This window comes from Heliangelus exortis, chromosome 3, assembly GCF_036169615.1.
Source record: "Heliangelus exortis chromosome 3, bHelExo1.hap1, whole genome shotgun sequence".
Lineage (NCBI taxonomy): Eukaryota > Metazoa > Chordata > Aves > Apodiformes > Trochilidae > Heliangelus > Heliangelus exortis.
The window spans coordinates 108,983,271-108,995,276 of NC_092424.1; the positions used below are offsets into that span (position 1 = coordinate 108,983,271).

The 12,006-nt window shown below is 43.9% G+C and overlaps 1 protein-coding gene across 2 annotated transcripts in view; it reads right to left on the reverse strand.

The window, feature by feature from the left end:
- Positions 1-7,546: 7,546 nt before the first annotated feature.
- RUNX2 (RUNX family transcription factor 2) overlaps positions 7,547-12,006 on the reverse strand; it is a 161,993-nt gene continuing 157,533 nt past the window's right edge. For both annotated transcript variants that reach the window (XM_071742141.1, XM_071742140.1), the window contains one exon: positions 7,547-8,405. In XM_071742141.1, the coding sequence (XP_071598242.1) occupies positions 7,720-8,405 (686 nt within the window). In that variant the 3' untranslated portion in view covers positions 7,547-7,719. The remainder of the gene's footprint in view (positions 8,406-12,006) is intronic.

Genomic DNA, 12,006 nt, shown 5'->3' on the forward strand with positions numbered 1-12,006 from the left:
ACTTAATCAGAAGGGCCCTGGTGTTTAAATATGAAGGATTCAAGGATCAGAATATTTTCTTCTCCTCATTGCTGGGGAGTCACATTTGCTTTGGCTGAAGTAAAACCACTGATAGATTGTGTCCATTCCTTGGTTTGTCCAGTGGAATTCAATCGGGAAAATGAGCACATCACACCTAAAATAACTTAGGTGCCAGTAAACTGGCATCTTAAATTCAGCTTTTTGCTCTAAACTCTCCTGGTTTGACCCTGGATATCTGGAAGTGTGTCCCCTGTCACATGGACATCATAGGATGCGCTTCTAAAGCTGTGGCCAAGCAAATGATTGTAGTGAAAAGTGGGAGAAAAACTTAGTGGTGCCTGAGCATGAAAAGATTTGAAAATTAAAAAGGAAGAAATCAGGAAAAAGAGGCAACAAAAATGCAGAGATGAAGAATGGAAAAGGCCCAGTCAAAAATGACCTGAGTTCATGCACCTGGTGGCCCCTGGGTGAGTTCCACAGATGGTTAAAGGTCCCAGCAAGAGCAGCCTACACCTGGTAGACACCAGCAAAGATGCTTGGAGGTGTGAGAACTTGTGTCTTTTGCATCCTGAGGAGTGCCTTTGTGGGAAGACTTCCCAAATCAGTACTGATGTGGCAGAGAACAGGAGTCATATACTCTACAGTGTGCCCTTGTAATGGCTGAGTCAGAGAAATTAGAGATGGAAAATCCACTTAGGTCACTTGGTCCATTCCCCAACTGTTTCAAGGTTGCTCCCTACAATGTGTTCTTCATTGCTTTGTCTAGTCAGCTTCCCCCTTTTCCCTGGGGGGACCATTCCACGTAGTAATAGACCTCCTTGTTAGGAAAAATTTTCCTGATGTGCAGCCTAAATTTTCCTTGGCTCACATTCATCCCACTACTTCAGTTAAAACCTCCTAGTCAGCTCTTAACTTTGCTCCACCTCAGGCCCCCTTTCTTCCATTAGAGGAAACAAATGAGTCTGATCAAGTCAAGCCCAATGTACTTAAAAAATAATGACGTCCTTACCTCCTAAGAGTGGTAGTCAATATAGAATTAACATAAAATGTGCAAATTGCCTTATTTTATATGGAAGAAATGAATAAGCCCCTGGAAGCTTTTATCACATGGCGGCTGGCAGAGCTTGAAAAGTCCAACATCTCCCACCATTTAATAAAACACGTAGAGTCAGGTCCCATCTGGAACAGATCAGATTGTTCTGTCTGGTCAATCAAGTTCAAAGTCCCATGGAAATTTATAGCACCTAAAGGCCTGTGGGTTCCTTTTCTAATCAAGGTTAGGGAATAGAGATATATGCCACTTCACTGGTGGCATATATCATGGACCATGACCACCAGACTGGTGTCACCAACACTTCCACAGCTTTATAGAACCTGGAAAAAAATATTGTGTTTGGATTTAAGCTCACAGATAGCCAAGTTAACCTAAGAATTCAGTGAATGCTCTTAGCAGACCCACAAGAGTATGTGGTGTTTTGGTTCTGCTGATGGGGAGAAGAAATGTCATTTTCTATTGACCAAAAAATTACAGTAAAAAAATTTTGAGGAAATGGATAAAATAGCAATGCAGGGGAAATAAAATGCTTCAATTTATCCCTGAACTACTGACATGGTTTAAATATCTTTAATAAAATAAATGTTAAGAAATAGAAACACTCTTTGGCATTTTTCAGACTTTATCAAGGGGCTCTTATTCATGTTTTGTGACAAAAACTATTTGTTTCCATTGCCATGAATCACCAAGTGTTTCAGCTGGCACATATCCACATTTTTCTGTTCAAAATATGTTTTGAATGATGGTTATAAGTAATGCTCTTCATGAAGACTGTTCCAATATGACCTGTCTCTGAATAAAATGAAATTTCAACCAAAGCTTACGATAAATGCAGACTGACTTGTAGGTGGGAACGACTCAGATCAAATCAGATGCTGACACTATATGGTGTACAATAATTGTTTGGGAACCACTTCCACAATCAAAAGCAGTAGTGAGAAGTTACTGCTTCTGCCCAGCTTATTTTAGAGAGAAAGTCAGCAGCAAAACCCAGTAAGAGGTTGTGGTGTAATTTTCTGTCTTCAACTTCTACATTGCTGAATTCCTCTTCGTTGAGAGGAAGATTTCGGTTGCACGATATCGCTTGCTATTAATAATTATTTGTGCTGTTATGGTGTTTGAAATCCTCTTCCATGCTTGGTTTTGCACAAAAACCTAGTCTGTACTCAGAATGTGTACAACTCAGGTGGAGAACAAATAGGGCAGAGAGCAGTCAGGATGCTAGAGGAGCAGGTGAGCAAAATAATTCAGGAGATGAGCTCATACCCAGGAGAAAGGACAGAGTCCCATCCCTTCACCCCATCTGAAAAGTTGGCCTGAAGTTTGCCACTATTCTTTCCTTTGAGATCTGCAGCAACTGCCTTGTGTTTTACAGCCTAACTCTTCATGGCCAAGTCAGGAACCAAACTTCAGTGTATGTCAAAGGGAAATAAAATCCCACAGAGGAGATGACCAGGAGCATCCAAGAAAGTTCAAAATATTGACTTTCACCTCACATGTTGAGCCATGCAAGAGCAAGATCTCCCAGCCTTGCCATGGGCAGGGAAGGCCCCAACATGTGGACTCATTCAGTCCCTGTGTAGCCTGGGAGTAGCCCTGATGGCCTCAGTGTTCCTCTGACACAATGGTCTCCAAACCCAGATGGGGTTGGAAAGACTCTATTTCTGCTGCATCCTGTGGGTTACGTGAGCAGAGGGTTTCCCAGCCCATGGGGTGGGTATGAACTGTGTCATACTCTCCCAAGAAAATTCATGCATCTACATGACCCCTGTGGACTGGGACAAGGACAGACAAAGCCATAGGTTACCCTTCTCTTCCTCATGACATCTAAAGAGCATCTCCCACCAAGCTGACAGCTGTGGATGCAGGATATAACCCTGTGGTTATGGGTGCAACCAATGTTCTGACCCAGGTGTCCCAGTTAATTGCCTATAGACTGAAATAAATTGAACAGAAACCCAAAGAACTCTGCAAAATGCTGTACTGAAAGGACTGGGAGGAAGCTAGAGGCTCACAGGCCTTACAGCTTTGTGGGCAAAGATGGGTGTCCACAGGGGCATCTGGCAGGGGGTACCTGCTTTCTGCCTCCCAGAGAGAGCCATGCTGAATAACCATCCTGTCTGCAGGAGGGAGCTCACTCCCAGGCTCTGCCTGCTGCCAGCTTGCAGCTGGGCTAATGAGAAGGAATGCATTCCCTAGCAATGCTTCTTTATAAATTATTTTTACTGGGGGGTTTGAGTGTCATCCCAGTCAATGTGTGTACAGATATTGGAAGAACATTGTGAGCTTGAGAAAACAAAGCGAAAAACCACCCGGCTCCCTGTTCCCCCTGGGTAAACCTGTGATTTCTCCCACCTTCTTCTGTTGCAGTCTGATACAATATTGTACAGCCTGTTGCCTCCTTAAACATTTCCTGCTGGAGGAGCAGACACTGAGTACATCACTCAAACCCCATGAAGTTGTTTAGCTTCCAATTCCACATCCTGAGGACTTAAAACTCTGGGAGAAGGGGATGACCTGGCTGTCCCTCTGGGTGCTCTCCTGGTGCAAGATAACTCCTGGCATGGGGCTGGAGTTGGATATTTTGCAGGGGTTTCCAGTCTTACTGTCAGTCCTATTCTCATGAGCTCACATTCAACTTTTCCAGCTCCTTGCACATGTATCAGGGCTCATACAAATGTGATATATTGATGCTTCGTCAGTTTGAAATGAACTGCAATTACCAAACAGAGGATTTGTTTCCTTTACCTCCAGCCATCCAGAAGTTAAGCATCTGGCATAAACTCATTGTCTAGAGTCAGGGACGGGAGATGGACACTGCCAGAAGCCAATTGCCTTCCTACTTATTTTAAATGTCTTTTTTTGGCTAGCATCAGTCACATACTGAAGGGCTTTACATCCCCGTGGTTGTAAAGGAACCTACAAAAACAAATTTTGGTTAATTAAGGTGTGGTGACTTGAAACCCACCCTCAATATTTGTTTATAAAGTAGCTGTGAAACATGAGATTTTGATGGTGGAGACTGAGAGGAGCTGTGATGATCACCCATGGTGACTGTAAGAATAACAACCTGTCCCCTGGGCTTTAAGTTTTGCTCATCTGGAATGTTTCAGAATTTTTTAGTTGTAACCCAAAGAGGAGTCTGTCAATTATAAAATGAGTCTTGTCCTATAAATTGCTGCCTTGACAAATAACAAGGCTGCAGAAGAGAAGGAAAAAAGAGATACTGAAGATGTCCCAAGAGAGAGAAGGCTAGCAGGGGATTTTTAATAATTGAACAGCGACTGGGTTTTGAGCCCATGAGGTTATTGCTAAACAGGGCTTTGAACAGGCACCAAGACATTATAACTTTCAGCCCCTTGTGCTCTGAGCTAAATGAAAGTGAATAATTTAGAGAAGAAAGTTCCTGGAACTGTTTGCCACATGTTATGAAGCTTGGTCTCATGGTTGCAGCCTGGACGTGCCACCTCTGCAGGTGCTGGGAGACTGCGGGTAAAGGGTGCAGGGACAGACAGGGTTTTTGTCCCTCTTCAGCTGCTCTATTGTCAGCTTCAGGTGCTTTAGGAGACTTTTGTTTGTCAGCTGCACTCTGGCTTTTGACAGGCAGGTACCTCATGTGCAGCAGCAGCTCAGCAACGCCAGAAACGCTGCTAAGCAACCCAAAAGAGGCAACGGGGCTGGCAGCCCTGAGCCAGATTTGGGTGGTTGCAGATGAAAGCCAAAGAGAGCAAACAAAACCTGAGACAGAGGCAGCCTTCTTGCCACAGAAGCAGTCAGACCAGCCACTTGCTTCTTGCAGTGCTTAAGTGGTTCAATTAAGTTGAAGGAGCAAAAAAATTCCTAAGGGGCTTGAGCCCATTGAATGCCCTGAGTAGAGAATAATGCACTTTATCAAAAGAGAGCAGGGAAGCCCTTTTGTACCATGGTGGGGCTGCCCAGTCATACCTGAGCTGGGATGTGACCAACTGGCCCAGGCACTGCTAACAGAGCTGAGCCGGGGCTACACACAATCCCTTGCACATGAATTTGCAGAAGTGGACCCTGTGGCCAGGCTCAGGCTGGCTGGGGTAAGACAGGACTGAGGTGCCTGTTTCGTCTGCACCCTGCCCACAGACAGCCTCTGTCTGTCTTGTCAGCTCTGGAGCCAGTGTCTGAGCCCCTGTGAGAGCCAGTGGTTCCCAAGTAAATCTGAAAGTTGCCAGTTCTGGCTATGGGCTGTGGTCCTGCCTTGTTGTCAGGATGCCGCAGGAACAGACAGCCTGGAGTCTAGACTGCAAGGGTTTTGAGCATCTAATATCTTTGGCTGTGGGACCACAGAAATCTGGTCCTTTAAGAAGAAGTTCAGGAATAGCACTTTTCCCTCCCTGCCAGCTGGATAACATTTGTGGCAACTTTGAGAAAGTTTTTGCAGCTGAATATCTAACCCTATAAGCAATTTTTTCAGGTTTTTTCTGGATTTCAGTGCCATGTAAAATGTTCCCAAATCCCTAGACACCTAAATGAAGCCAGTTCTAACCTTGGGTGATAAAGCATCAGCAGCTGCACAGTGGGGTTTACATGGGGTTATCTACATGGAGGAATATGGCTGCATATCATGTACAGATCCAGAAAATCTGACTGAGATTTGCACCAATAGTAGGCCATGAAAGGTTACAACTTGAAAAAAAAAAGACAAAACAGGATAAATCAAGTAAAACTATGCTGACTTCTCCTTATCAGTTGTATCAAGAGTGGGAGAATATTTTATGTTTATAGTACTATGTTAAATTGAAAGAGGCGAAGATGTGTAAAAATGAAAAATATCCCTTTTAAAGTTTTTTAAACCATAGAGCTTTTCCATTTCTTCTTTTTATTTCCCAGTGAAAAGAGGAAAAGTTATAAACTGTTCATAATCTTGGTTTGGTTTTTTTTAGTTTATAGAAACTACAATAACCAGATCAAAAGCCAGAATATTGTTAAGACATTCCTTTTATCTCATTTTGTTGAAACACATAAAACTAAATGGTAGGGAAGTCCATCTCTGAAATGTCTTTCTTTTCACCTTTTTTGCCAAACATATCAAAGAAAAAAAATGTATCTGATCATCCCTGGAAAAAAAGCCATAACTGAACAGGGCAGTTGCTTTGTCTTTCAGGCACAGACACACAAATACAGATAGGTTTATATATAAATATATATACAGTAACCAAAACCTCAAATTCAAATACACCTGAGCTTTGGGGAAGTTTGTATATTCATTCAATCTTTGTGGCTTGGGCTCATCTGTAACAGAAATATTTGCAAATAGACAGAATACTTCCTCTTTAATCTTATCTAGCGATCTGACTGTTTGTCTGGGTTTTTCCTAGAGATGGCCTCAGATCCTGATATCTGAGGGCTGCGTGGCTAAATTGAGGTGAGATCATTCCAAACTTCACAGAGACCTTTCTTTCTTTTTGTTTGCCATGAGCATTTATTTAATTTTCATTCATTGGGATGAAAGACAGAGCAGCCACATAGCCTGGCTCAACTTCTGCTGGCCCCATGCTTGGCCCACCTATGGCAAAACATCTTATTTTGACTGATGGTTATTTGTTCTATGGGTAGACTCTGGCTGAGATGAATAAAATGGTTCTGCAAGGGCTGCAAGTCCTCTTTCCTGGGGCTCTGCCAGAGTGACAAGCCCACCCCAGCCTTCAGATCCCAGCTCTGGTGCCTCTGCCAAGCCAAGGGAACCTCACTGACTGCTCTTCAGGTGATGTATCTCAGAGGGGTGAGTCCTGGATTCAAGCCCAAGAGCTTTTTTCCCCAACCACAAAGAGGACTGTTGGAGGTTTCACACCTTCAACGCCACCTTTAGGAGACACCCTGCAACTTGGCAATAGGGAAAAGATGGTGAAATGTCAGGATCTGTCCCCATATGCCTGGTTATTTGCTGTAAATTAGCCGGGTCCACTTTTGCCTGTGAAAAACCCCAGGAACTGCTGGCAAAACAGACCCAGCTAAGTGCTGCACTGCCTTTGGCTCACACTCCCTTAGAGGATGAGGTTGATGAGGCTGCTTGGTAGCTGTACAGACCCAGTACTGCTTAGACAACTATCCTGTGTTATACTTTGAGCAATTTATCACAGTCCTTACCTGCACTGGTAATTACAATTACCCCTGAGACTTCATGCACTGGGAAGGGCTCCAACTTCAACAGAGCTGTGCCATGCAGCATGGATGGAGAGAAGCAGGAGCATTTTTAAGAGTTTTATTGTTTCGTGTCCTGTCTGTGTCCCCACATTGCTCAAAGGGCTTTTGTCACCTCCTTGTGTATCTTATTGTAGGTGACTACTCTACTTGAGATTCTCCACATTCTCCATGCGAGATCTCCTCGATTCCTACCAGTGTGGTTAATGGGTGAGAGTGAACACATCTTCAAGGAATGCAAGAGATATAAACAATTTTATTAAGAAGACCAAAAAACTTTTTTAATATATGCAGCCATTTACAAGGAGGAAACAAAGAAACAAACAGAAAAACCCACAAGGGAGACATGGCCAGTGTCAGAGAGCACAGAACTGGCACCGAGAGTACAGGCAAGTTTGGGTAGGGTCCCTTTCCTCCATCCAACCTCCACCATGGGCTGTCCCCAACCACCACCAGCCCCTGCAGTACTGGCACTAAGGGGGTGGGGTGCCACCCTCCTCCTGCTGTGGTGCCAGAGATGATGCCAGCTGTGTCAGGGCTCGGGCGATGACGGAGAGGTGGCCGTTCATTGTTCTCAGCTCTGCCAGGATGTCACTGACATTGGCTGAGGACTGCTCAGAGCCTGGAGGAGGCACAGCATGGGTGGAGGGGGATGAGGAAGGAGCCCCTGGAGCCCTGTCTCCCATGGGTGCCACCTGGGGATTTCCATCATGGGAGGGAGGCAGGGGGGTGCTGCTGCAGCGCTTCATGCCTTCCAGGGAGCCAGTTGGTAGGGGTTCTTGGTCTTCCTCTTTCCCTCGAATGGTGGCAAGTGTTGCAGAAGCAAGGAAGGGCAGCCAGTTGATGAGGTGGGTGGCATTGCCAGGTGGGACTACTGGCAAATACAGTCCAGGGTGCAGGGATGGGGTAGAGGTGGGTGGTGCAGGAAGAGAAGGGTGTCCAGGGTGAAGAGTGGCAGCAGAAGCTGATGTTGATGGTAGAACAGGCAGGGGTTTGGGATGTAAGGCTGCAACACAGGCAGGTAATGGTGGTGAAAATGATGCTGTGCCAGCATCAGAGGAAGAGGAAGGTGATGCTGGAGCTGTGAAAGGTCCAGCTTCTTCAGAGGTTGGTGGTGAAGTGGCAGCAGGTGGAGCATCAGGAGTGCAAGGGTCTGAGTCTGCAAGGAAGACACATCATGAGCTTTGATTCACACATGGACAAAGAATGACATTTTTGCTTGCTGTCACTTCAGTGGGAGTAGGCCCTTTTGATGAAAGGGGTAATTTCATCAGCTGGTAGTGATACTCTCTGTAGGGCAATTAGAAAATAACAGACATACTCAAAGACAAGAGCCTACTGTAGGCAAGCATGCAACTTCACATTATAAATCTAAATTATCCTTTGACTCTCATTCTTCATAGAGCTTGTGGACAGGCCTTAACATTTTTCTGGTTGACCAGCATTAGCTGGTGAATTACCTACTGTGTTTTCCTGGCCAGTCATGGAATGATGGTAATGTCCAAACTGACTCAGATCTCCCGTGGAGATGCGAGGGCTGGATGGCTGCTGCCAGAGCCAAAGTTCATTTCTGCTGCATAGAGTGCCCCAGTTTCCAGCCTTCTGGTTTGAATGGACAGATCAACACCAGAAACAGTAGGAGCTACTTGGTGTCTGAAACTCTGCAATCGTTCACACAAAGTTAGATGTCGATCCCTAACTGCAGACACTCAGCAGCTTCAGTGATGAAAATCAGCAGAGCCAGAAAGAAATTGTTGGCTCTGTGCATCCCAGCTATGCCACCTTGCAAGCAGTTCAGAGGACCTCATCCAACGTCCCCTAAAGTCATTAGAAACATGCTTGCTGGGACTGAATCAGGCATATACAGTTTAAGTTGATAGAGCAGCCTCTGGTGAATACGTAAAGACTTGGAGAGCCATGCTGTGGGCTCTACCCACTCTGCCCATCTGATAAATACTGTACAGTAAGGATTATCTCATTTTTACAATAATTCTAACAGCCAGAAATATAATAGGAAATGTTAGCCTTCAGCAGCCTCAAAGACCTGCCCAAGTGGAATTACTATACCATGTGGCAGATCTTTATTTTAGCACTGGGAGCACATTATACAGAAGGTGGTGAGATGCTACAGGAATGGTAAGTGTAAAACAGATGGATTTTAAAACCACTTCTGCTGCAATTAAGTGTAAATTTTAAGGCACTGCTGTGGATACAAAGAAACAAATTAATAGATTTATCTAGGTTAAGACAACTGAGAGAAAGCCAAGTACTGAGGTGTTAACACCATACTCCTATTATTTCTGGCATCTAAAAAATCTGATGTGAGAAATCCCTTTTCATTACTGGCTGGTTTGGTATTCTGATAGCATACCAAAACTATGAGTCAAAAGCAAATTAAAGTTTTTTTTTCCTGTCATTTCTAACACCAGAACAATTGGACATGCAGCCTACAAAAGTCCATCTTTGTTCTGCACAGGACCACCATGTTTTCCCTAACCAAACACACATGTTTTTTGGAGGGGATTATGACACAAAATTCAGCATGCCCTTCTATTCCTGAGATTTTTATGGAAAGTTACTGCAGGTTCCTTGAAACAGTTTCCCTCTTTTGTGTACTGGCTTTCTTCCCAAAACAGAGTCCCTGTGCACACAGGCACTAGGTCCCTGCTCACTAGGGGTAGGCTGAAAATGCTGGATGTTGGGTTTTCAAAATTTTATTGATTGGGTTTTGTTTTTTTCAAAACAAAAACAAAAATAAAGCACAGTTCAAATCCAGGTTTCGTTTCCATCCAAACCACCAAAATTTGCAAAGGGTGAGATGAAAGCTTCAGGTTTGGCTCAACTGTAGCGTTAACCAGAACAGTGTTTATGGTCCGTATATAGCATGGCTAATCCCTGTCCACACTGGCCAGACAACTCAAATTAAGTGTAATATTTTTCCACACATTGGAGAGAAGAGGAAGCTCAACAAACCTTGAAGTAATCTGGTTTACTGCCGTGACAAATAACTGTCAAAAATTATTCTTAAATGATTAAAGAACAATTGGGCTTAAAATAAAGGAGTAGTAACTAATATAAACAAAATTAGAGACAAAAATCTGGTCACCAAAGGCTCTTCTTTTAGCTGGATTCTTTCCAAACAGCATGGCTTCCCTATCAGAAGCCACAGCCTTGTCATCACCCTCGTCCTCCCCCCTTAAGATTTATTCATACCATGCAGCCTTTTAAACACATCTTGCTCAGCTTGCTCAGGCTCCCAAACTTCCATCTAAAGAAATTCCACGTGGGATTCTGGGCACTCATGCAGGGGTTCTGGCATACCCAGGACATGTGGAAGCTGTTGGACTGCTCAGATCAATGGATGGGTGTGTGCACAGCTGACACGGTGCAGTCTGGGCAGGATGTAACCCAACTGCTCAATATCCAAAAACCCAAACTGATGATGAAAATTGCAGAATCATAGAATCACTGAGGTTTGAAGGAACCTGTGAAGACTCTCTCGTGACAATCCTTTTTCAACAGGGTCATCTAGGGTCACTATTTTCTTCTGTATAGACAAAATCACTAGGGTATGTTTGAGAAAGCATGGGAATATAGAGGTTCTAACAACAATGAAGAAGTGAGCAACCTGCTGCAATTGCTTATCAAATACAACAGGGTGATTCTACTTAAAACTTTCCTCTCTAATTTTGTTTGGTTTTGAATGCAACCTTGGAAAAACTTGGGTTTTTTTCATACAGCCCCAGCACAGAAAGATTCTTCTTATCTAGCACATCCAGCTGCGTGCTCATTTCTGGGGGTGTTAGTTCTGCATCTAGACAGAGCTGTGGCTAAACTGGGTTGGATGGAGGCCTGCAGAGAAGAGGGATGTTCAGACAAATACTGTGGTTTTTCCACAACATATCAACTGACTTGTGCATGGTCATTTAGCATCTTCCAGCACAGCCAGTCTACAGAAGATGGGTTGGTGCTACAGTATACTCCCACATACAAAGACTGACTGTTCAAGGAAAGCTTGTAGCTTGTAGAAGAAAAAGTATTTCACCAGCTAAGGAAGTTAATGTAGGACTCAGAAAACCTGGGTTGGGAACCAGTTCATCTAAACAACTGAATCATGAGTGCCCAGTGAAGAAATTCCCTGAAAGCACCCGTGTTTTCTTGGTAGTATACATAGAACAAGCCCTCAAGGGAAGATGCACAGACTGCATCTGTCTGAACAGACTTAGAGTCACTTGCTTTTTTTTTTTAATGACTTCACAGGAAGCTTGGCCTCAGCCTTTAGGAGAACTTGTTTACTGAGATGGGGTCCATGTCACCTTTAGCTTTAGAAGTCTACAGTACAGCTGTCTACATCTCATCTAATTCTCTAACCTATCTTAGGGCTAGACCTTTAAGAGGTCTTGCAACACTTCTTTACTATCAAAATGAGAAATATTTGTCATTACCTCTTTGCTGAGAATAAAGCAGGATAACTGACTGGAATGTGGATGCCGTGCACTGAAGATGTGAACATTTCAAAAATAACTCCTATACTAGGTGAATAAAAATAAGATGGGTGACCTGCTTAGAAACAGTGGCTGCCTGACATTCACTGCCCTCTTGATTTACTATGGATCTCTCAAAGACAAAGAAGTTGCATATCTTCAACTTACCTATCTGAAAATAACAGGGAATAGGTTTAGGCTGCCACTTTTGAGAGGACCTTAGGATGTTTAAAGCTCACCAGACTGTAACTAGGCCACGTGATATTGTAATGAGAG